Genomic DNA, 26988 nt, shown 5'->3' with positions numbered 1-26988 from the left:
GGTTGTGTGTGAGGAAGGACTTCATGCTGATGGAAGTCTAGAGGTGAGATTCTATCAGCACTTTGGGGTCAGGTCCTACGCTCATGTGACTGAATGTAGCACCATTGACTTCAGTGGACCAGCACCCATTTTGATCAGCTGAGAATCTGGCTTCTGTTTTTCCAATTCAAGCCCTGCAAAGAACTTGATGTTCTCTTACTTCTCCGGTGAATTGTGTTCCTATTTTGCAGCTTCTGCTTTCCTAGGTGCCGCCTCACAGTGTGTGGAACTGCTGGTGAGAAAAGAAAATCACAAAAACAGATGAGAGTTTGATGTGCTCTGTAAACAGAGTAGAGGAGCTATCTATATAAAAAAAATGAAGTGGAAGCGGGGGTGGTAATTGTGCAGAAAACAGGAACATTTTTACTGTTGTGATAATCCTGCTTTATTAAGCCTATTAACCGCTGTTGATTCATGAAATGCATGAACCTTGATTTTAAATTAGGCAGTTGCTGTTGTTGTGGAGAAAAAAGCCTCAGGTTGCCAGGTTAAATTTCTCTTCAGCCCATTGATATTGAAGAGCACCATATTTTTCAGCAAGACAGTAAAGCATCAGGCTTCTATTTATGCCATTATACTTTGCTCGAGATTGCTCTCTTATTTAGTGCTGTGCATTGGATTTTTCTTTTAAATGAAGTTGTTGGGACATTAAAACGTGTTTCCAAAATCTAAGCAAAGAAAAACCAGCTGATTAAACTGAGTTGAGGACTTGTGAATGAACATTCGTAATCCTCTGTTTGATTGGAAGGGCTTGAAGTGGAGGTAATAAAATAGCTGTGACATACCTACCATTTCCCAGAAAGATCTTTATTGAGGAGAAAAGAGTATTGATGAGAAAATCAGAGCAATGATCTCTCCCGAACAATTTTTCTAGGACACCCTGTTCTCTCTTTTCATCTGTGTAAATAAATAAATGATTTCTGTGTTTGACAGAATGTCAGGGAGAATCATTCAAGTTGCTAAAGTAAGAAGGTGGGGGGAATTTCTGGGAGATGTCTCCTTCACCAGACAAAGTTACTTTTGTTTTCAGGTTTTGGTACTTATTGAGTGGGAAGGAGTACTACCTCAAGTTAAAATGTAGTCTTAATACTAATGGTTCACTCTTCCATGGTGTGATCTTCCGATGGTAAACACAATGCTGTTGGGATCTTTTACTGAACCATTGAACAAAATGGCAGCAAAATTGACCACCATCCCCATACACACATCACAGAGCAAAGCCTGACTTTAAGCTTCACAGCTTGCAGACTTCAAAGTCTCAGGCTGAGGGGAGAATAAGCCTCATGGAACCAGAGGTTTCTCAAATCTCACAGACTAATTTTTGGGTTCACATAGATGGTCCACCCAGCTGGATGTTTGAGCCATTTTTTCCTCTATAATTTAAACCTACGTTTATTTTTCAAGGGTGGGTTACAGCATTTACGTTCTTTCAGCCAATTTATAACCCATATGGGGCAATGTTCATAACTACGCCAATCTGAGTTAAAGGTTTTCAGAGAAACATGCTTCATTAACATCCTTACATTCCCTTCAACTGCTAATTTTGTTGATCTATCAAGCAATCCAATTTGTCCAATAAGATAGTGAGATGGCTGAGATTTCTCTCTACCTTTATCCCTGCCTGAGCAAGCAGATTTGGGTGGGACTTGGGGGAACCAGTGAAAACAAACTTAGAGTTCTCCTGGGCAAGTGCATGTAGTCATGCAGGGGAAACTCCGTCTCTGGAATTGTGCATTCAGTGCTTGTATGAGTTTCCCATCTCTCATGACAAAGTCATCAGACAGCATAAATTTTTTAGATATATTTTCTTTATTAAGTATGTTTTCAGAAGCCAATTTGCATTTTAATCGCTTTTGTTTAAATGAGAAATGTTCATACAAAAGGAAAAGCCGGGGTATTTGTCAGCGCCTGATGATGATCAGTTTATGTTGTTGCTCATAATGTACCCTGGAAGCATCCATGAAGGGAGGTACACTGCTCAGAGCTGCTCTCTGTCCAAGGACAGGCAAATAAATGGGTAGAGGTTAGACGAAGGGGAAGAACAGAGAAGCCTTTTTTATGTCTAAATCACACCCATTCTTGCTAGGCAGTCTTTAAGAGGGTCTCAAATGCAGACAAGATGGGGGCCTGGCAGATGGGTGCAGAACTGTTGTCTCATGCACCGCGGGCTGTGTGGAAGATGGCATGGAAGGGATTGTGCAAGAAGCAGAGAAATGAGCAACAAGGGTTGGAATGTCAGGAGCAAAGGGGATGGAGCAATGTGAAGTTCACCAAGGAAGACAAGCTGGGAGGGTTATATAGAGCTCAAGAAGCTTAATATTATTTTAAACTAGCTATAGATTTTAAAAGGGTTCACTAGCAACAGTCAGAATGAAAATAAATTAATCTTATCTTTAATAATCATTAACTGGCTATACTACACAGGAACATACAATCAGTGGTGTCTGACAGAACAGTGTGTGCTTTGTAAATGCATAGAATAGCTTATAATGCATGATGTAGTATGATTCCAAACATGTGCAATCCAGTGCAATCCTTATCCAGGGAATACTCCCATAGGCATTCCCCTAGGAGTTCTGCTTGAGTAAGGACTGCAGAACACGTCTCTCAGATATTAAAAGCTTTAGTGCCAAATGGAAAATACACTGCTTTTAAATGTAATGAAGATCACTTCTCAAGGAATACAAAGTGCCTACTGCAGGCTTTAATAGAATTCTACATGATTATCAAAAAGTCAGCTGTGTTTTGAAGTTTAAATGTTTGTAATCAAGATGAAATGTTTTCATTTCTTAAATCACAATATGCATCTTCCAACATAATTAAGATCCATTATTGTTATTGCAGACTCTAACTCTAATTAAATCTGATTGACTTAATAAAGCAGCCTGTTTTCCTCTAAGTCATCTGAGAAAGGATGACAACATTTTAAAGGTTTAAATCAGCTACCATTACAGTGTTGTGTATTGCAGCGAGGATGCAGGTTCTTCCTGGAAAGCATTTTACTTTCATTGACAGATGTTCCTTGAGATTAAAAAAAAGGGGGGGAGGTGAGGGAGAGAGTAATTGGAATAATTATGCCTATTTCCAAATGTCAGAGCGGGCTGAATAAGAATCAGTCTAGGAAACTAAGAACAGAAATTTATGGAGCAAATCCGGAAATTCCAACTCAAAACTTAACCAGCAGCATTCCCATAGTCCTATGTGGAAAGTTGCAGGTTAATAATCTTAGTAAGTTTTCCTGAGTTTTGTCTAAATTTTTAAACAATCGGTTTCTTCAAATCTTGAGAATAACGAAGTGATAATTAATAGCAAACATGGATTTGTCAAGAACAAATCATGCCAAACCAGTCTAATTTCCTTCTTAAACAGGATATCCAGCATAGCTGATAAGGAACTGACTGGATACTTCAGGACTTTAATAAGGCTTTTGACAGAGTTCTACATATCATTTTCATAAGCAAATATGGTATAGATGAAATTACTATAAAATGGGTGCATAACTGGTTGAAAGACCATTCTTCATATGTTGGATGCAAACAAAATTAAGCATAAGCACTGTGCCCATTGCTCTGTGCATTCACTATCAGTGTTAGGTGACTTAAGTCACATGGTATTCTTTTTGCTCTCTGGATGGCTGACTGAAACACTTGTAAACTGCGGGAGGACTTGACTTGTGCCACAAAAACTAGTGCAGATACAGCTTTGCATGGGTATTTGCAACATCTTCTCTTTTAACAAACAAAAATTGTGCATGCAAATGCTGAGGGCCTCTGACCTCCTGGGGAGGGGGGGAGGGAGGGATTAGAGCGTAGCATGTGTAAGCTAGTCCTCAGGAAAACAGAGAATTCCCCAGTCAAACAGAGTAGTCCCGCTGACTTAAATTTAAGCTCAAACATAAATGCTTTACTGAATCACTTCTTAATACCACTACAAAACCTTCAGTTTTGGATTCCTTGCCTTTATTTGAAAGGTCAGATTGTAAATTACACAATCTTGCTTGCCGTGGGGGTGATACAAGGCCACCCTGTGGCTGGGCATCTCCAGAAAGCATTATGCTCCAATAAGCACAACACCTACCCACAACTCCCCAGCCTGGAGGAGAGTACATTCTACATCATCCCTTTGAGTTGGTTCAATCTGTGTCCCTTCGTACACCCAGCTAGTTCCACTCATCACTGCAAAGGCAGCAGCAGGCTGGGACTCTGCCTCCATCTTGCCATCCACATACCCTGGACTGGCAGGAGTGAAGAATCCTCTCACTTCCATGAGTGCTGGAACTACTTTTGAGCTAGTCTTTAGGTTAGGATGTGCAGGGTGAGGGGAATGCTGCTTGTGTGTACACACACACAGACTATACCTAAATTTGCAGCCTGTTACCCTATATCCATTTTGAGCATTTAATATATATGCTCAATATAGTCCTATATATCTATATATAATATATATTATAATATATATTTCACAATATTTGTTGTGAAATCCCTGAACTAATTATTCTCTAAAGATTGTAAAAAGCCTAAAGGGCCAGGATTTATTATTCAGAATAGAACTCTAGATTTGGGGTAGGGAAAGTCAAAAGGAATCATTTTGTCTTTTTCCCAGTGGTTCCAAATCATCTAAAATAGTTAGAATATTTGAATGCATGTATTAAACCATCAGAAGACCACATGATTCACAGTCGTGAATTGTATAGTCCCATAAATTCAGGGTCCATTCAAAAAGTAACCAGCTGTGTTCTCCAACTGAGAATTAAGGATCATTTGCTTCAAGAGGCTGAGCGTGTCCTGTGCTGTGCTGTGTACCTTCAGTTCCAATTCTGCTCAGTCCTTTATAGGGACAGACCCTTACAGAGTGCATAAAGAACTAGAAATCACTGTCTGATGTATGACTATTATTGACATGTTCTTTAGTGGAAACAGCAATGTAAATTGGAATCCAGGTTCTCTCTGGTTAGCAACTTGTACTTTATGTATGGTATTGTATTATACAAGTACGTTTTCTTTCTTTGTGTTTGGCCCAGCCAGAACCAGTGTTTTGGAAGTCAGTGCCTAAGTACTATCTCCTTTTACAGTTCTTGTCTTCCCCCAAGAACTACTCTCTACATCTGAAACAATCTTCCTGATCTCATTCACTAGACAGTCTCTGTCATTCCCACAAATCACTCTTTAAAACTTACCTCTTCAAGCTTCCACCCACCTTCCTGATATTGATCATCTTGTGACATGCTCTCTTTTGAGCAGTTACCTTGGATGTTTGTCTTGTTTTATTTCAATTTGTAAACCTTTCAGGACAGAGAAATCTGTCTGGTCTATGATCAGTTCTGCAAATCCTGGTATGTTGATTTAAATGGAGTTACTCTGGGTTTAAACTGATGTAAATGAGAGCAGGACCTAGCCTGGGGGGCAGGGCTACTTATATGAGTAAGGACTAGTCAAGTGAGCCAGGGTTTGCAGGATTGGACCCTGTGTTTGTGAAGTGCTGTAAATTACCAGCACTATATCAGTGTACAGAGTTACAAATCCCTCAGGAATGGAGGTTGTTCATAACTCTGAAATGTTCGTAACTCTGAATAAAATGTTATGGTGGTTGTTTCAAAAGTTTATAACTAAACATTGACTTAATACAGCTTTGAAACTTTACTATGAGGAAAAAAAATGCTGCTTTCCTTTTATTTTTTTTTTTTTAGTAGTTTACGTTTAACACAGCACTTATCTGTATTTGCTTTTTTTGTTGTTGTTGGGGGTTTTTTTGGGGGGGGATTGTCTCTGCTGATGCCTGATTGTGTACCTCTTGTTCCAGATGTGGTCAGTTAATAACTCTGGTGTTCTTAACTGTGAGGTTCTACTTTTTCAGGAATCAGCAACCTTTGGCACGCGGCTCATCAGGAAAATCCGCTGGCCAGCCAGGCTGGTTTCTTTACCTGCAGCATCCGCAGGTTCAGCCGATCACGGCTCCCACTGGCCACGGTTCACCGCTCCAGGCCAATGGGGGCTGCGGGAAGCAGCAGCCAGCACATCCGTTGGCTCACTCCGCTTCCCGCAGCGCCCATTGGCCTGAAACGGCGAACCGCGGCAAGTGAGAGCTGCGATTGGCCGAACCTGCGGACGCTGCAGGTAAACAAACCGGCCCAGTCTGCCAGCGGATTTCCCTGATGGGCCACGTGCCAAAGGTTTCTGATCCCTGTACTATATTATAATGAAGGTGTATGGTAAAGTAATTTAATCCATTTTGATTAAGTCGCTAGTAGGCAACATATAGATAGATGTTTTCCAAATATAATTATTTTGAAATATAAAGGATTATTTGCAGAAGATACATTAAAGTGTTGGTTTTCCTAATATCTAATAATAGATTTATTATATATGCTTGTTTACATACTAATCTTTGTAATTATATATGATGATTTCCATGATATGATCTACAGTTCTTCAGAGTATGGATGGTTGGGTATAAAAAGCCTATATGCATATAACATTCAGAAAAGCTGTTGCCACCCCAAGTGCAATTGATTTCATTCTCTATTTGCTGGTTTCTAGGTTTATTCCGATATACAGGGGACCAAGTCACACCTACAAGGTACAAAGGCTGACGGAATCTACTTGCTACACATTTAGAATACAGGCAGTAAATGATGCTGGGGAAGGGCCGTTCTCAGAAATATGTACCTTCTGCACAACCAAATCTGTCCCACCTGCCATCAAAGGTATGGATTAATAATGGGATCTGATGCATGCTCTGTGGGGGCGAGGGGAAGAGGGAAGGCATGGTGATTGACTAGTTAAATAACTTTCCAATAATTTATGATAGGAAACTAAATTCTCATCAAAGAAAATCCCATATAAACCTGACGTGGTTAATTACTCTACAGAGATAGTCTAAAATACTGTTACTAACAAAAGTATTGTTACAGGGTGTGGGACCATTACCATGAAATATTTTAATGAGGGGCATAACTGATAGGATGTGTATGTAGGTATGCGTATGGGACTTGAAAACTAATGGAATTACATGTTGCTGTTCAACTGTGAAAATGCATTTAACACTCCAGAATTTAGTTTTTCTTTAATGTATGAAACTCCCATTCACATTTTATGTGCACAAGAAGGGAGATTATCCCCATCTGCATAGCCTTATTTAAGTTTGTTTTCCATAGGAAATAAGCAGAGTGCATTTAAACTAAATTCAATAATTAAAGCCCTTTTGCACTATATAAAATGATCACACTTTACAGCACCTTTCAAGGAAGTTGCATTACCAAGAAAATACAGGAGCCACATATAATTTTACATTAGATGAACTGAGTTGAATTCTGATGACATACTGACCATTTTAGTGTGTTTTACCCTGTTTACGATAGTTCCTGCAGGCTGTCTTGGTGTCTTAATCAAGACATTTCTTTTTCTCTGTTGCCCATTTCCTCCTCTCTTTGCTGATTCGACTTTGACCATCCAGTGTATCCATTCTACAGTACACCTTTTTTTACTCTCCCATAATTTGATAGTATCATCTGTATTGCAGTGTTGCTCCTTCATTCTCATTAGTTGTTTTCCAGCAATTTCTGCGATCGAAACATGAAATAAAGTTCACTCTTCCTTCGTGGTAGACAGTTGGTCATGCAATATAGAATATTTATTGGAAATTTCTACCGTGTAACTATTAGCAAGTGCTTCATAATAAAGCTTATCAACACTGAAGTATCTCAGTGTAGTAGATACCTGTCTCTGGAACTTTATTAAATGAAACATCATTGTTGCTAATTCCGGAGCAAGATAAGCATTCCTAAATACATGTACATCCTACATGAATTTAGTCAAGCGTTTCCAAACTAGAATGGGGATACAAGGTTGCATTGTTGTCCAATGGATTTCAAAATGTATACTTACAGCAATTCTTGTGCTGAAACTAAGTAGCCATTAAATATAGTCCATGTGAAGAAGCAAATTCTAATAGATCCACACCATTATCTGATCTGTCTTCTGGTAGGTCGTGTGGTTCCAGTGCTAGTTCAGATCCAGTTCCATTGTAGCCAATTCTCACATTCATATCTACTAAGATGACAATATGAAGGTGGGGTGAGGTACTAGATACAATGTCATCTAACATGGCATAAAAAGCATCTTTTTCAGCATCATGCCTTGCATCATGTGGAGCATGTACACTAATAACTACTAGACATCCTACCTTCAAACTGAAAATGGCCGTTATCAGGCATGGAGAATAAACCTGCAAAGCCAGTAGTGCAGATTACACCCTCAGGAACAAAACTAGAGCAATGCAAGTGTGCCCATCAGATGTATCACAGACATTCAACGATCAAAAAGTCTGACCTCTATAAGTCACAGCTGTGCTCTCGTTGTTTAAATTCCACCATATCTCCTGCACGCCACGTATGTCAGTATTCAATCTTTCCAATTCTTGAGCCAGGAAAGTCACTCTTCTGATGGGGCTGTGAATGATTGAACATTCCACAATCCCATCCTCAGATACTGACTTTGTTGCAGAAGTGGATATACCATCTTTAATCGGGATCTTTCCTCGTCTCTGGTTTATGGAAGATCCATCATCATATGGTCTGATGACTCTGCCTCTAGTAGAAGATTTAGATGAAGGTTGGTTTCATTGTGAGTGGCAGATGAAACTGCTGAAATAGATCAAATATATATGAAACTGCCAACATTTTATGTCCTTTTCTTCCACGTGTCAAAGCTAGAGACAGTATTTGAGAGCTTGAAGGTCCTTATTGAATGTCCATACTCATCGCTTCCACTATTTAAGGACAAAAATGGAAAATACTGCCAGGATATTGATGCACAACTTAAGCATTGGCATAAGTATTTTTGTGAATTAATTAATAGATTTCCACCATGATGCAACTCCTACTACAACTTAATCCCAAAATGAACCCATCAGAAAACAGGCTGGTGACATTAGAGAAAGTAATGCTTGCCATCAAATAGTTACAAAATGATGAAGCACATGGTCTTTATTTCATCAAAATTGCTAAATAGTGGAGACCCGGATTTAGTTCATTGGCTACACAGAGTTGTCTCAAAAGATTGGGAAACTGTTCACATTCCAGAAGATTGGAAAAGGGGCTGTATCATCCCATTTTTTAAAAAAGAAAAGAGCAATTAGCTTGCTCCAATTATAGTGGAATAATGCTGCTGTCACTCCCAGGGGAGGTGTTTACGATCATACTTCTGAAACAACTGAAATATGGTTTCCACATAGGTGGATCTACAGTCCATATATGCTCTGGGAAATGTTACTGAAGAATGACTAGAGTGACAGAACAAAGTTAATATCATGTTCATAGACTTTGCAGCTGCTTTTGACTCAGTGCATCAGTCAGCTCTATGGATACCGCTATGCCAGTATGGAGTGCCTAATGGAGGAACTGTACCGCTGTACATTTAGCTGTGTGAGTGTCCGTGGTTGTATTACAGACTGTTTTTAGTAGAATCAGGTTTGCACCAGGAATGTGTTTTCTTACCTACATTATATAATGTTCTAATAGACTGTTGATGAAGCTGACTGAGGGAAAAAGTTAAGAGGTGTGAAATTTGAAGATTCATCTTTCTAGGATCTTGAGTATGCAGGTGATACTTTCTTACTTGGAGAGATTACTGACCAACTACAGTTAATGCTGGAAAAGCTGTGAAAAACTTCAGATTCGATGGGACTTAAGATCAGTGGTGATAAAACCAACGCTATGCATGCCTCCTGTAAAACTAATGTTATGCCAATGCTGCCATGTAAATGACATTGAATGAGTGAATAGTTTTATGTATCTGGGTAGTTGGTTGACAGCAGGAGATTCTATAACCAAAGAAGTCACATATCGGATCTGTCTTGTGTCAGTCGCATTTCAGCATCTTAAAAGGCCTCTGTTTGGATGGCAGGTTGTCTATGACAACTATGATATGAATGTACAGCACAGTAGTAAGTACAACCCTGTTATATGGAACAGAAACTTGACTGTTAAAAACAGCTGAGGCAAGGAAACTAAGCAGTTTCCAGTGTCAAAAGTTATGGTGTTTTTTTTTTTAAACATACGTTGGTTTGATTTTTTCACAAATGAGGAGACAGATGTTCCCGGCAAGTTGCAATCTTGCACTATATGAAAACAAGATGGCTGCAGTGGTGGGGACACATCCAACATGCAGAAGAAGGTATTCTTTTTTAGAAGTTTTATAGGGGTGAGGTCAACGGAAAGAGAGTGCAAAGTCAGCCATGCAAGTTTGGAAGATGCAATTGTGAGGGATTTAAGAATCCCAAGTCCTCCCATATTGATTCTTGCCAAAGGAAGGAGATTTGGAAGGGACGGTTCAAGAGGGAAGTCCATTCTGTGTGCCACCCTGGCTACATCATAACCATGTGAATCTGCTGCTTTGCTCTTTACCATGTGTAGTCAATCTGCTCCAATATATTTGAAGTAAATGTCTATAGTGGTGATGTAGCACCATCATAATGGAATTTAGAAGGAAAATACTGCAACCACCCAATTTAAATTAGTGGACATGGAAACAAACAACTATACACCTACAAGGAATTCCAACAGGAGCAATGTAATGCTTTAGTACTGTATCTTCAAACAGCTAATATCTTTACTGATAACCTGGTGATAGGTAATATCTTTACAGGGATTTCCCCATTGTTTTTGGAATCTACTAGTGTTTTGTTTTGAAGCTGTACTTGTGTGACAGAAAGTTAAGATGTAAATTATATTTGCTCAGTGGAGAGCACTCCTTGTCAATTTTGCTGTCCCATATCCAAAATATAATTGGATCAGAACTCCATTTTTCATCTAAATGGAAGAGTACCTTTCTGCCTAAGTATTCAGTCCTAGTTTTTGCATGGTTCACATTCTGAAATGAATGTGAAGTAGCTATGATATTCCACACATGTTGGGGGGAGTGTCAGGGAGAAAACTAAATGTCAGAATACATGCATCCGATGAAGTGAGCAGTAGCTCATGAAAGCTTACGCTCAAATAAATTTGTTAGTCTCTAAGGTGCCATAAGTACTCCTTTTCTTTTTGTGAATACAGACTAACACGGCTGCTACTCTGAAACCTGTCAGAATACTGGCAGTGGTAGACCCCACAATATGGCAAACACTGTAGCCACAGAAACTGCAACAGGAAAGTGAAACTGAATGGAAAAGAGATGAGTCCTGTCGAGTTGGGCAACAAAACAGGCCATTTTTGATTCCCTCCAATGTCCATATTCATTTAAAGAAGGGGAAATGTATATGATGCCAGTTTTGTTCTGCAGTTGGCAGACAAAAACCTAAGAAAGTGTGTGAGGGTGAGAGGTGTACCAGCTCAGATGAAAGTTTCCATTCTCAGTCTCTCCAAGTAGGCAGGTGTTGGTATGAGAAGCAAATTTATATTTATAGTTGGATCTGAATATAATGCACAAGGCCCTTTTCAGTGGTAATGGATTAGTTTAGGGTTGATGTAATTTGTACAGCAGCAGTAGCAGCACCAGTTTGTTTGACGGCTTCTCATATTACTGTATTTCCACAGGGCTGGGAAATGTTACTTTTAATGTGCACATGTTCTTGCATGTGCATGTGCATGTGCTAACAGCTCCCTGAAGTGTATTGCAGCACGTGTCATTCTCTCCAGCCTCACGGTTTCACTTTTCAGCCATATGCTCCCTCTATAACAAACAGCAAGGTTGTTATAATCTGGATGCTACTGCAGTTGTTTTGAAATCATCAGGGGACAGGTGTACATGTGAACATATTGCCATCATTCAGAACTCTGTGGTCTGTTGACCTGCCAGCTTGCTGTTACTGGTGGGCATAGAGTGAAATCTGATGTCTTTTAGTTGATGAAAGATCATTTTTTGAGGAAGACAGCATTTCATGATTCATCATGCTTTCCTAGATGCTAGCATATGCGCTAAACCAAAACCTCAAATCTAATCCCTGAAACCTCCAGGATCGGGGCAGGGTTTATATATGAAACCCTGTGTTTGAACCTATTCATATGATTTTGATTCTAGGTTGAATCCAACCCCCCCAAAAAAACAACTCCTGAGGTGCAATCCTGGCTCTACAAAGGTCAATGGCAAAACTCTCATTGACTACAGAATTTTCTGTTGCAGAAAAATTTTCAAATTTATCTTCCACCTAGCCCCCTTCTATCTCCAACCTTGCCTTCCTAAGCAAAATAATTAATGAGGTAGTAGTAACCAAGCTCCAACACAAGTATCTTCATGCCCTCACAAGTGGACCATGCTACAGAGATGATACAGAGATCCCAGAAGCTGGACTGGATGATAAGGGATGGCTTACTCGATAATTGCCCTCTTATTTTCATTCTCTTTGAAGCACCTGGCATTGGCCACTATAGTAAGATAGGATACTGGGCTAGATGGACCATTGGTCTGACCGAGAATGGCCATTCTTATGTTCTTAGAGATGGCTCCAGTAGTACAGATGTAGCTCACTAGTGTTACAGAATTCCATGGAAAGTCAGCTTGCCGTCACTAGTCATCTCATTGCTTTCCACTTGAAAAGCACAATGGATACCATTACAGTTGAATTATTAAGTTCCAAAGCTTTTGCTACACTCACATACTACACTTCTGTAGTTTATTTTTTGTGTGTGTGTGTGTGTGTGTGTGTGTGTGTGTGTGTGTGTGTGTGTTTTGGGAGGAGGGAGGCGGAATAAGAGATATTTTGTCTCTTTTAGATCTTGTATTGGCCTTAAGAGTCAGAACCCAATTCTGATTTTACTTTGATTCAGATTAAAGGTCCCACCTCATACTCGAGCAAAACTATTTTTGAAGTAAATGGGAGTTTTGCCTGATTACTGGATCTAGTCCAAAATTTACAAAAAAGCTAGTGTATAGGTGGTATTTTTAATATTTTAGCTACATAAACACATTCCAGTTTCTCTTACCAGACTTGTGAAGTCCTCCAATTCTCTCTCTAAAGTGTTTTGTGGTTTTTGTATAGAGAAGGTATATAATTAGCCTTGGCAGAATTGGATTTTTATTTCTCTATAATTTTTTGGATAATATAAGTGTTTACTATTAAGCATTTTTTATTTTTATTTATTTAAATTTTCCCAGATACAGTAGATTATGGCAGGATCAGACAATAATTATTTAATGACACAAAAAGAAAAGGAGGACTTGTGGCACCTTAGAGACTAACAAATTTATTTTAGCATAAGCTTTCGTGAGCTACAGCTCACTTCATCGGATGCTGTAGCTCACAAAAGCTTATGCTCAAATAAATTTGTTAGTCTCTAAGGTGCCACAAGTACTCCTTTTCTTTTTGCGAATACAGACTAACACGGCTGCTACTCTGAAACGTATTTAATGACGGTAGATCTTTAGATTCAAAAAGCTAAAGCTTTATAACTGTTAAAACACAAATTGTCAACATCATATGTCAAATATACAAAGTAAATATCCCTAAATCAAACTCTAATGAGTTCTCAAGCAGCATTTTTCTTACTTTGCCTATCTGTAAATTTCTATTATGATTGATGGAAATATTTTTTCGTCAGTTTGTATGTGTACAGTGAAATCAACATTTACCAACATTTAGCAATAAAAATCTAATCATTCCAAGCCTATCTATTATTTATTGCAATGTCATTGTTTACAGTAGTGTCTAATATGCACAAATTTTATTACAGCCCCTCGAGTGACACAGTTGGATGGAAATGCCTGTGAAATCACATGGGAAATGGTCCCACCCATGAAAGGAGACCCTATCAGTTATGTGGTGCAGGTAGTGGTTGGAAGAGAATCTGAATATAAACAGGTAGGGTCTTACGTTTAAGCTTTTCATTTCTCATTAATATAAGAAACACAAAATTAAAAGCTATTCATGCTTTGAAATGTTTAGCTGTTGTGCTCACAACTGACATACTGGAAAAAGCTCCTGGCACTGGTTCCAAAACTGACATTTTCAGACTTTGAATTCAGTAATGGAGAATGGCTGAGAGCAGTGAATAAGAGGATGGAATCCACACTCTTAATGACTCAGAAAAAAACCCTCACTGTTCAAAACAGTTTATTCTCATCACAAATTCTGCGTGCCATTTACATTTACATTAGTAATTTGTTTTATGCACTCTCATAAGTACAATAAACTGATATGTGTGAATGCATCTGATTCCAGAAGAATACTATAAAGAAAAGCTTTGGAGAAACACAGATGAAAGGTTTGATAGAAGTGCCCGCTGCAAAATACATCCACAAAAAGGATATATGTCTGAATGATCAGGTGCTTGTGTACAGTCCCCAATGCATTTTCCAAGAACTTTGAATAATGTATGAGGCAGGAGGGAGATCAGTAACCTTTATTAAATGGACATATGGCTCATTGGTAGGGTAATAAATGCAACAAACCACAGTTCTTATTTCTGCTTATCTTACTCTTTTTATATTAAAAGTAGTTATTGAAGCCAGCTCTACACTTTGCAGGGCTTCAAATACATGACCACAGATTCTCACTGTGCCCAAATTCCATGGGATGCAGATGAGTGGGGGGTGAAAACACAAAGGAGCTCGTTGCAGTTTTCTGATTCTGGGCCTGATTTTATACCAGCCCCAGCATAGATGAGGCCAGTTTCAGGGCTCTAATTTATGCCAACAGGTTATGGCCCATAAGAGACATTCTTCCAGGCAGAGACGGTCAGAATAGAGCACACTCTCCACATGCCTCCTACGCTGGGGACTGCAAGAGTTTGGTGTAGGAACTGGCTATCCTCCCTGTAGGCCTGCTGGGAGTCTCCCATTCTGGGGAATCCCTAAATGGGGAGATCTGACTGCTTTCTGGGCCCTTTGTTTTGCCTGATTCTGACCTATGGCATTTGGTTACTTAAGGGGTAAAAAACCTGAGATCTGATCAAGTGCGGAGATGCAACAGAAACCAACAGGTCTTTCCTCATGGAAGTGCTTGTTACTGAGAAGAATTGTTGATGGATGACATAACAATGACTATCAAATACTCTGCCTCCATACATAGCCAGTTCGAGGGTACACAGTTAAATATCATTTTAGAAATTTCAGAGAGAATTTTTGAGTTTGTTTTGTGAATTGTCTATGTGAATTGTTGGGGGATTTTATTCCGTGCTGCTTGTTTAGAGTAACAGGTCTTGAAATACAGCTGGTGACTCACAAAGGAAAGGAGCATCATTAAGGTCCCAGCTCTCTTAGCACTTGGGTTAAAATTTCAGAATTGTTTTAGGCACTAAGCTATTTTGGTCTCAGTAGACAATACAGCGGTAAAAATGCCAGCTGGCAGTCCACACTATGTTTCTCACCAATGATAGTGGCATTGGAGTTGCGTCTGTGGTAGATATCCCTAGAAACCTCATTGTAGTCAAGGCCATGAGTCTGCATGGTTCATAAAACTGAATTATGTGTGGCTGGGGCAGATAGCAAAGACTCTAATTTTCCCTCCCAGACTCTGTGTAGTTATTTTAATATCTCTGGCAGAGGGAATGTTTTTGTTGTTACCTGTTTAGATAGGCTGCTACTTCCCCTCATGCACAGGCAGGAAAGGAGTGGCCAAAGCCTGCCCTCCTCCCCGCCCGCCCCCAACACGCTGGCCAGTGCAGCTAAACGAGTATAGAAGTGGAATTAATCTGTGCTTGGGAAAGGCCTAAAGTAGCTTACTTTCCCCTTTGAGCAAGGGAGAAGTAAAACTCTGCTCCAGGTGCAGTCTAACTACAGCTTTCCCCTTTCACTCGGGAAAGTGACAAGCTAGCCTGTAGAGCTCACAGTGGGGTCCTGATCCTTGATTGTGGCTCCTATTTAGTTCACCTTTAAAGAAAAATCCTAATTACAGTAATATTCAGGATTACTGTACATATAATAGATAAAGTTATAGTAGAAATCCACTTTTCAGATTTCCTTCAAAACAGACATACACATTATAAAACAGGCTTTTTAACAGTAATAAACAATTTGAAGTCAGTTCAACCAACTAAAACAAAATCTGTTCCCCTGTGACATATCAGTCAGTAACTGTCAATTGTCAGGAGATCACTCAATTTGCAGCAATCTGTGGGCAGCTATTTAAGACTAGGGCTGAACAGCTTAATTGGGAAAGCGTGTTACAAGTCCATGGGACAGCATCTCTCTGATTGCTACCAATTGATTTATTTCAGATGAGTGTAGCTAGCTGGTAACTGGAACATCTTTGCTAATTTAACTTCAAGCTAAAGCAGTTATTTGTGATGGCCAAAGTAGAGAAAAAGAGTATGTGTGTGAGTTACACAGAAACACCTTTCTCTGGAACAGAACTAACCAACATAAAGGATTGATCTGCAAAACACTTAGGCCTAGATCCTCAATGTTATTTAGGCATCTAACTCCCTTTGATTTCAATCTTGCTACCTATTAACTTCAGTGGGACTGTACTCAGAGTAGAAAGCATCGTGCTCAATAAAATTTGTAAGAGAATCACTTTTCTTGTATAATGAATGGGAGGAATGTTTGAGATTTGACATGCTTCTCTAACAGTGATATTACTATTAATATAAATGCAAGTTATAAAGACGGCGGTGGGCTCTATATGATATAGGATTCAGCATTAATTTTGTGTTAGGAGTTTTAAACTGCCCTGCTTGGTTTTACAAGTAAGGGTATTTTTTGTCATCATAGTTTTGCATCTTTTAAAACTCAAAAAAGGTGGTGGTGGTGTTGTTTTAAAAAAAAAAAAAAAAAGCCTTGCTGTAAGCAGCGCCCAAGTGGGGTAATATCCTTCTCTGGAATGTTCAAAGAAAATTGTTGATATTAAGTAAGTTTCCCTGTTCCTCACCACATGACTATTCTGGGCCTCCTTCTGGCACCTTTGTTACTCTGTGTGGTTCCTTATTCCACATGGAGTCTCCTTGAACTCTGTTGGAATGATCACATTGTAGACCTATTCTAGATCTACACTATAGATCTATATCTGTATAACTACGTCAGTCGGGGTGTGAAAATTCCACATCCCTGAGCAATACAGTTATACCGACCTAACCCCCTGTGTAGACAGTGCTGCGGTGATTGCAGAGCTTCTCCTGTCGACAGAGCTACCACCTCTCCGGGAGGCCGATTAACTAAGCCAATGGGAGAAGTTCTCCCATCGGTGCAGGAGCATCTTCACTTAAGCACTAAAGTGGCACCGCTGCATCAGTGCAGCTGCCCAATGCAGCATTTTAAGTGTAGACCTGCCCTCAGAGTACTTAAGGGTCGCAGAATCAAGTGCCATAGTTGGAAAACACATTTGATACAGATCGATCTTGGCCTCTCAATACCAGGAAGCCAGCTGAGGATGCAACATGCAATCTTCTGCCTCGGTGGTGATATTTTTCATTAAACAGCAAAACAACATGTACAGTTGATGTGGATACTGAGCATAGAGCCATCTGTTTCAATTTACTCTGTTTTCCCACAAATTAATAGGGACAAAGACAGAGTACAAATTAGAAATAACAATGGACCAGATTCTGCCTCCCTTACTCATGTTCAGCATTTCCTTATTCTGTGAATAATCCCACTGATTTCACTGGGACCATTTGTGGAATCAGGTACTCTGTACAGTGAATAAGGGTATCACACCTCCTATCCAGTGTGTGTTTCATCAGGAATCTATGTAACAAATGGGCTGGGGAGCAAAATATCAGTAGGAAATATTAGTAGGAGAGAGTAATTCCCTTAGGCAAATGTTAGCTTCAGGTGAGTTTTAGCACTTACAGACAGCATTAACATTAATGATGATCTATTGCTGCATATTAAATGAAAGATCTCTCCAGGAACAGGCATTTCAGGATGTATGCCCAGGAAGGGGAGATGTTCGCTTTACTCCTGAGGTGATATGTGTGTCAAGTAGTTGTTCCTCTCTGTCAGATTGAAAGAATGCATTAAAATCGGGTAAAATAAACATTCCTGTTGGAGTTGTGTTAGTTAATTACATTCAAACTACTAAAAATGACCATTTTACTAATCTGGGAGACCCAGTTTCTAATGGCTTTGAGCCCTCCTGTCCCCTGTGTGTGCTTCTCCTTCATATGGAGCAGGAAATTGAGTTTCCACTCACAGTAAGTCTAAAGAGAGGGAGAAAGCTACCATGGAAGTAGCACTTTCTCCTTCAGTCTGGCACTCCTGGGTATTCTATGTTCTTGTCCTCTTTGCCCAGAGAGGTAGAGGGTATGATAAGGACCTATGTGACCACCCAGTTTATCTGTTCTTCCCAACCTGGCAGGTCCATAGGCACTACTTATTTATGTACTTCTCCAGTTAGAATTTTATCCAAAGATTTAACTTATTATGTCTTCTCTTGGTGCCTGAAAACCATGCTATTAAAAAGAAACATTTACTTTTCCATTTCAAGATGATGATGGAATGTTCCTTTTCATTATATTTAAAGGATAGTCATACTCTGAAAAGTGACTGTAAATGACACCACGGGGCTCTGTCTTTATTCTCTTGCTGTGACATTCCATATCAAATTTGCTTTGTTTATGAGTTAAAAAGTGAACCTGCTGCAAACTCAGCCTGAGAGTCAACGGTCAAAATTTGTTCTTTATGCATCTTGCATTTTCATCTGTGATAGAGCTTCTGCAGCTAGAACTCAGCTGATAATTGTGTTGATAGTATGTAAAACAGAAGAGCTGCACTGACTCTGTAATACTAGCAGTAATAAAAACTTGGGCCAAGGTTTTCAAAATTAGTAGCCTAAAGTTAGGCTCTTAATCCTTATTTAGGTTGCTTAAAATTATTGAGCAGCCAACTCTTTTGAATAGCTGCTGGGTGCTCAGCACTTCTGAAAATCAGGCCACTAATCTAGGTGTCTAATAATGGGCTTTGGAACCTATCTTTAGGCACCCAGTTTCTATTATCTATGATAATTTAGATATAGATTTAATATATATTTCTCTAATAATTGGGTTTGAGTTCAGTTAGTAAAATAAATAGACATGATCTAAATATATGTTCAATAAGGAGGTGACATTCTCACATACTCTTGTCTAACCATAACTGTAATTTAACGAAGCATCTCCTTGAGTTTCTGCATGTTTGTCAGTTCAGTTTGTAAACACAAGTATGTGTCTTATCATTTACAGCGGAGTCTTGCCTTATGAGATTTCTCACAAGATTTTAGGTCTAGCTTATCCATGATTCCACAGGCCATCTTTTCTATTGGGAAATAGTAATGCACATTTATAGAATTGGGGGTGATATATCTAGTAACCTCATTATCCCTGATTTGTTTGCTACCAAAGCAAAATTTGCTACATCTGAGCCTCTCAGGTTAAGGGGATAATGATGCTTTGTTGTAATATTCCTATTTGTAACCCTACAATATATTTTGATAGAGAGAAAATATATGGTTATAGATCCATTAGACTGTGTAATAGTCTCTCAAAGGAAGTAAGAGGTCCTATCACTTTGATTATTTAAAACTGCATTAAAAACATACTGGATGGAACAGTCCAGCACTGGTAGGTAAATGGTTGAGAGAACCCAATTGATTTTAGCAATCTCTAATTTCTGTTGTTACATCTAGGTTTCATATTTATTTAGATAAAAATATGAATATCTAATTTGTGTTCAGGGTACATTTAATTTACATAAAATTCTAATTAACAAAAATTCGTTTTTCTTTATTCATTTCAAATAGCAAGTCAATATACTTAATTGACGTTGGATTACTTTGCATGTCAACAGAAAATGTAACGGCACAATATTCACTGGAGTCTTACCATCAGTACAGCTCACTCCGAGTGTTTTCTTCCTTCCCCATAGCTTTGTGTAATGAGTCAGAAAAATAATTTATTTTTATTAGACATTTTTACAGTGCAACTTGCCACCTGACTATTCTCAGTTATCTGTGAAATGGTTTGTTAGGAGACAAGGTTCTCAACAAAACTGTTAAGACTATCTCTGCAGTGGAGTCACTGAGACTGATTAAGAGACTGAATAAATAATAATAATCCTAAACCTAGTTTCATAAAGAGAAATCTTTCAGTCCTTTTAGAAGAAATTAAGCCTTTCTTACAGGAATGTTTTCTATATAATGATTCTAAGTCAGATTCTCCTCTTCTGAGCACCATACCAAATGGGTTTTTGCTAATTAAATATACTTGTCATAATTGTGGGGAAGTGGCAACAACCACACTGTTAAGGTTGCATTTAGAATTTCCATTATAAAAAATTCTTGCAGTTTTCAAGAACCAAGGTACTATTCGATCAAGGTACTATTTTTTGGCCTCTTGAAACTCTGTTCAGATCTGACCATTGCCATTTCTCATCAATAGTTTGCAAACTACAACTTGCTTTTGGCAGCATGCTAAAACCCTTCAACATTCTGTAGTGTTGCTTGTGCACTGCCCTGGTATCTCACATTAGCATTTCTCACAGGGCTCAGAGATCCTACAAATAACTCCCTAATCCACTCTATTACCTTCATCCATTCAGTGAGCACTATCCATCGTGCACTATATGAGGCAGGGGTCATGTAGGAAAAAAATAGCATGCATCATGTATATGAATAAGAGGGCCAAATTAAGGTTAAATGGCCACCCTTAATAGTGGTATTTCCTAACTTGTAAATGCTTGATTTTGCAATGTTAATAAGATTCTTGATGCACTGTGTATGTGTTGTGTATATGTATATGTTATCTGCCTATACAGTATTTTAACACTAAAAGTAACTCTTGACTGGCTTAATGTTCCCAATGGGAGTCTTTCCTATTTTTCTATATTCTCATAGCATGCCATCATTACGGCATCTGAGAGACTGTCTTTAAAGTAGCAAGAATCAGGACCTAAATATTAAGTGCAGAGAGTATGTGTGTGTGTATCTTTTATAGATACATAAAAGCCTATCTAGAACTATTTTAAGTGAATTTTATGTTTGATTAAAAAGTTAACATTTTAAAAGTATTAAGCTGTTTTTCGTCTCTCTTCTAAAGAAAAAGTTTAAGCACAAAAAGTGTTGGTGAGAGTTTGGGAAGACTGACAGTTCTGTGCTGCTCCACCACTCACTCTGTATTATTTTAATAAGAATAGAAAATATACAGTATATTGTTTCAAATGCACCTTTGTATGCTGCCACCTAAATAAAATTACCCTGCCTAAAGCTCTCCTGTCAGTGCAGGCAAAAGTCTTTTATATAATGGCATCTAATTTAAGTAAATATACTGTAAATAAAAGGAAAATATCTAAATTGTTACAAGTGGCATAGCTAGTAAATTGCAGACAAATGTTATTGTTCTCATTAGAATCATTTGCGATCGACATATTCATTAAGCTCCCCTTCATTTCCAGTGTGTTGATATGGGTAAATGTTCACTACAAGTATAAAACATGCAACGCACAGGAAACTGGGCTCAGGAGTAGTTCAGTTGTGCACAAAGATAAAGTAGTGGGCTCGCACTACTACTTCACAGGTTTGTCTCATGCATAGAGATTACTCCCTGGGGCAAATCTATGTATGAAGAAAAAAACCCTCCAAGTGTCTACAAAAATCTGGAAGCATTCCCAGCAGGAGACAGATGTGAAGATGCCCTCTGGAGTGATTCAGTCCCTCTGCTGGTGGAAATAGGAAAATTAAGGAAAGAACCTAACTAACTAATGTGATGCTTTAGCCCACGTTCCGATCACCAGGATAGCATTCTGTATCTCTGTTTTCCTCGTGGAGGATCAGAGTAATTAAATATTACCAAGAAAGGGAAAAAAACAGACATAAACACAAAAGAAAATAACTTGATGAGCAGCATAAAATATTTTTTTCTTATTTTAATACACCACGTGATAGAGCCTTCAAAACTGTTCATTTCAGTGGGAGATTCCACAGTAAAGGCATTGCACTGGCTTGGAAGGAGACATTAAAGTGTTGGAAATATTGGGTATCATTCTCATTATCTCTCTGTCAATGTAAAGTGGCTTTAGTAATAATGAAAATCACGCCTAGTATTCACAATAAGCCTCATTCTCACTAAGGCCACGTTGTGCTTCTCATACACTTATATCAAGCACATTTCAATTTGGCAACATTAGTGCCCAGTACTTAACAACCATAGGAGAACAGGGGGACTCGTTTTATTATATGACCAGGATTGAACTTTCCTGGTAGGGAGTATGGAGGGGAAGAAAGAGTTGCCCACAAAACCCTTTGAGTTCAGTCTGATTGCTGCTGATCAGTAGTATTGAATGTCAGGTCCAGCAGGATGTGTATGATGTACATAGATTGTAAGTCTCATTTTTTGTCCGATGTTTGTACAGCACCTAGCACAGTGCAGTCCTGCACCATGACTAGGGCTTCTAGGTGCTACTGTAATGCAAATAATAATAACTTGCTGTGGTGCTAGGTTCAGAGAGGGGTCCAGCAGAAAAGCTCAGCACACTTGTGTTATGTTCCCAAGCTCCCAAACAGCAGCTCCTGCTTCTGTACAGTGGCAGATTAGCCACTGGGCCGAAAGGGCCCGTGCCCAGTGGCCCCGTAAAAATGGGCACCCTTGCACACCTACCCCGCTCGTTGGCAGGAGCACCGGGTGGCAGGGAAAGCCCCAGCATCCGACCCCAGCTGCAGCCCCGGGCATATAGGTGTCGTTTGGGAGGGTGCAGGGGGGGCGTTTCCCTCCCAAACAAAGGTGAGGTGGTGGGTGGGGGGGTCACGCACCACTCATCCCTATTTCTGCGAGGGTCCCGCCCCCTGGCATGTTTCAGCTAGCGGGGAGCAGACTGAGCAGTTTTTCCCCTGACTTCTGAGTCCTGCCTCAGCAGCTGGATGCTGCCTCTTGGGTCCTAGTGCCCGCCTTTTTCCTCTACAGCCATGAGTGGGGTCAGGGGGTGAGGCGAAGGGAAGAGAAAGGGATACGGGAATGGGCGGGGGGAAGCAGGAGTCCAGCATGTGACGTTCCCCGGGCAGCAGCAGCCCCAGCAGGAAGGCAACTGCAGCACCACCAGAGCAGTCCTGTCCCCACCACCACCGGCAGCACAGGTACCACTGTGGGCGAGAGAGCCCGTGAACCAAGGGGACTGGCTTCAGCATGCACATGTGCATCAGTGCGCTTTGCCCTCCCAAACTACGCCTACGGCCCCAGGCCTGGAGGAGCGCTCACTCCCTGCTGCAGCCTGGGGCCATGGGGGTCCGGGACAGAGCTGCTGGGGCCATAGAGGGAGAGGGGCAGAAAGGAGCAACATTGCAGGGCCGCAGTGGAGGGGCAGAATGGGGCTGACTGTGTGTGGAACGGGGCTGGGCGGTGGGGGAAAGGGGCAGAATGGGGTGGGGCCATGGGCAGGGCCACAGGCAGAAGAGGCAGAATGGAGGTAGGACCGTAAGCGGAAAGGGTGGGGGGCTCCCCACTTGCTCCAGCCCACAAGCCCCAGAAACCTTAATCTGCCTCTGCTTCTATATAAAATAAACTTCAATTCAGTGATCCATTTAGTCTGTTCCAGAGAGAGATGCCCCAGCCCAAAGAACTGTCAAACAAAATGATTTCTTCTCTGCTTAGAGCAGCAGTTCTCAAACTGTGGGTTGAGACCCAAAGTGGGTTGCCACCCTGTTTTAATGGGGTGCTAGGGCTGGTGTTGGACTTGCTGGAGCCTAGGGCCGAAACTGAAGCCCATGCCTTATCACCTGGGGCTGAAGCCAAAGCACGATGGCTACAGCCCTGGTGGTGGGGCTCAGGTTACAAGCCCCCTGCCCGGGACTGAAGCCTTTGGGCTTCAGCTTTGGCCCTCCAGCCCAGGGCAATGGGGCTCAGGTTTCAGTCCCCCCTTCTGGGGTCGTGTAGTAATTTTTGTTGTCAGAAGGGGGTCACGGTGCAATGAAGTTTGAGAACCCCCTGATTTAGAGCAGTGAAACCCTGTATTGACCCCGCCCGGTCCAGGAACTGTAATGAAGACAAACTTCCATTGACATCAGTCTGTGTAATGACTTCAGGGTTGCCACTGCAGCCAGATGTGAATGAAGCAGCTGCTGCAGCCATGTGTGAATGGTGTACACAATAATAATTGCCTACCCTTTGCTGAGAGAGGATACAAAGCATGCATACTTTAATAGGCAGCTCATGTATAGCTAGAATCAACACCTGACCCAGAAGATGCTACAGTGATGACGACCATATGAGTACCTACTCAGATTTTTATAATTATTATTATAAAATATGTATATTGTGGTAGTGCCTAGGATGCTGAAGATTGGGGTTTCATTGTGCTAAGTGCTGTACAATCATATGTGAAGGGTCTACAGTCAATCTTAGGTACTTACATGGCCCCCATAAACATAGTACTTCACTGTGTTTATCCTCACAACACCCCCTGTGAGGTAAAGCAGTGCTAGTATCCCCATTTTACAGATAGGGAATGGAAGCCCGAAGAGTGATTTGTGTGAGGTCGCACAAGAGTGTCGCAGAGCAAGGAACTGAACCTCAGTTAGGGGACTTCCTTCCTCTCTTAGAAGAGTATTAGAGAGAGAGAAATATTAACCAAAACATTTCTTAAATTTATTTTAGTGTGGTTTTTATTTTCCTAAGATGTTGATCAACTCTAAGATGTTGATCATTAAGCTGATAAACTTGCTCATTAGCATTTGCCTTATACACCACAATTTATAATTGCTGGTTCTGTTAGATTTGAACTAAACTTCTTTAACAAGCTGCCTATTTCCTTTTCTTGTTCAAAGACCAAAGTTGCCATTTCCCTTATTGTTGTCCTTACTGGGCCAGATCCTCAGTGGGTGCCAATCAGCATAACTTCGTTAAACTCACCTACCATTGAAATCTTTGGAGCCATGCCAGTTTACATGAGCTGAGGACTGATCTGCTGTCTCTAATGAAAGAGAGTTGTAGTTATTTGTCGTCTTCACTCTTGGTCAGCACTGAGTTTCAAACTGTTCGTAGTCCTTTTTTAAATTCACTCTTGTCTCACTTCTGAGTCTCTGTCTGATTCTAAGAAGTGTCGTCGTTTGTTCTGCTTAATTGGACTTTCTTGGTCATCTATATTTATTACCCCATGATGAAGATCTAAATCTTTCTCTATCTGCGATTTAACTGTATTTAGCTTCCCAGTTACCTTAGAATGTAACATCCTTACAGGAAAACAGGTAACATCATCAATTTACCCAACTAACTTTTTGAATAATATGAAGATTGTTTATATTTATTCCAGCCCTACCTTTATTTAAATGTAAGCTTCCTATTTAATTATATTTCTTCATTTGGTTTTTTTTTTAGGTTTTCATTTTGTTTTAGGAGTGCTGGTTGTGACAGCAAGAGTGTTAATTTATGGCAAGGGCGGCTAGAGACCTGGGAGGGGCATTGTTTATGTTTCTTAAAATTGAAATAAATAAATAAATTACATAAAATGGCAGTCCTGATGGCATAAGTTATTCAAAGAGGTTTGGTGAGTATTAATATATTAAAAATTACAGTAAGAGGGACAGGGGATGTAAGTATCTAAGATAGATAAATGGATAGATACATTCTAAGAGTGGGATTGCCTAAGCAAGTTATCCTCCTTCAACTACTCATTTAAGCTACGTTTCCTCTTCAGATTTCTATTTCTTTTTCTTTTTTTGACAGCTTGTATTTGTGTGTAGGTTGAAGCACTAACTACCCAAATCATATGGCATAGAAAGATAATCAGGCAGTTACTTCTGCCCAACAGTCATTAGTAACAGGATTGTTATCTGGCCATATGGTAGTAATGACTAGTTGATATAAGAAGGGAGACACCTAAAAAGAGTGACATGCACTTGCAATAGGAATTTCAGCCATCAGGTTATTTCTACAGATGTTTGCACGTTTTGGCACCTTCTGTTGCATAGCATATTGACCCTAATGGCTAAGTTCTTTTTTGGGCATGGGAAGACAAGGAAAGATCACCAATATGACAAGAGAAGAAAGATGTGGTGAATCATGGAGATTTGTGGTAAGAAAATATGTTGTATAGTACTAGAATTTAAGACAGATTACATGTGTTAAGGATTATATTCTTCTTCGAGTGATTGCTCATGTGTATTCCACAATAGGTGTACGTGCTCACCATGTGTACCGGTGTCGGAAGTTTTTCCCCTAGCAGTACCCGTAGGGGAGCGCCCTTAGGAACCCCTGGATTGACGCCTCCATGGCACGGTATAAGGGGCGCTGCGTGCTCCCCCCACCCTCAGTTCCTTCTTGCCGCCAGTGAAGGTGCTTCGGAACTGCTCTGCTCCAGCTTTGCTGCAGCTTGTCCCCAGAACTCTTGTTCGTTCAGTGTATGGTACCTGTAGTTAGTAGTTGATTAGTTTTAGTTTAGTTTAGTTAGTGCGCCCGGGCCGGGGCATGCCCCACACATCAGGTTTTAAGTTGTGTGACACTTGTAGGTGACCAATGCCAGTGAGTGATCCGCACCCAGATTCTTTACGCTGTTTGGGTGAAACCCATTTCAGCAATCGCTGCAACATTTGCAAGTCGTTTAAGCCTCGGTCCAAGAGAGAAAGAGACATTAGACTCTGGGCCATCCTGATGGAGTTGGCGTTGACCTCGACTCCAGCACGCCGCTCCGAGTTGGCACCGGGAACCTCAATGTCAGTACACGGCGACCCACCGGCGCCATCTACCAGTCGGAACTGCTCCCCATCCACGGGGCACGCCAAGAAGGCTAAGAAGAGGCCTTCTTCACCGCGGCACCGGAGCAAGACTGCGGGAGAGGCTAGACCCATGTTGGGCAATCCTCTGTCCCCATCGGCCTCTAGGCCTCCGACTCAGGTCGAGCGGAGTAGCCTGGCCCGTTCAGAGCAGCCTTCCTCGGATGTCCTCCATGCCATAGGCCTTGCAAGCAGCTTGGGACGTTATATCCATGCTGGTACCAGGAGCACCACCAGTGTTGGCCCCATGGTCCAGAGGCAAGCCACCACTGGGATCTCCATGGTCGCCCCCAACTCAGTCTCGGTCAAGGGAATGTTCCGGATGCCATTCGCCGCTCAGTGACCGTC

General features: G+C 40.5%; 1 protein-coding gene across 1 annotated transcript in view; it reads left to right on the top strand.

Annotated features, from left to right (window-relative positions):
* Positions 1 to 26988, top strand: part of FNDC3B (fibronectin type III domain containing 3B) — a 359968-nt gene that overhangs the window by 320823 nt on the left and 12157 nt on the right. Inside the window, exons 24-25 of the mRNA XM_038417217.2 lie at positions 6576 to 6742; positions 13703 to 13830. Of these exons, the coding sequence (XP_038273145.1) occupies positions 6576 to 6742; positions 13703 to 13830 (295 nt within the window). The remainder of the gene's footprint in view (positions 1 to 6575; positions 6743 to 13702; positions 13831 to 26988) is intronic.

This window comes from Dermochelys coriacea, chromosome 9 (genome assembly GCF_009764565.3).
Source record: "Dermochelys coriacea isolate rDerCor1 chromosome 9, rDerCor1.pri.v4, whole genome shotgun sequence".
Taxonomy (NCBI): Eukaryota; Metazoa; Chordata; order Testudines; family Dermochelyidae; genus Dermochelys; species Dermochelys coriacea.
Note: the sequence above shows the minus strand (reverse complement) of the source record. Positions and strands in the feature narration are given on the sequence as shown.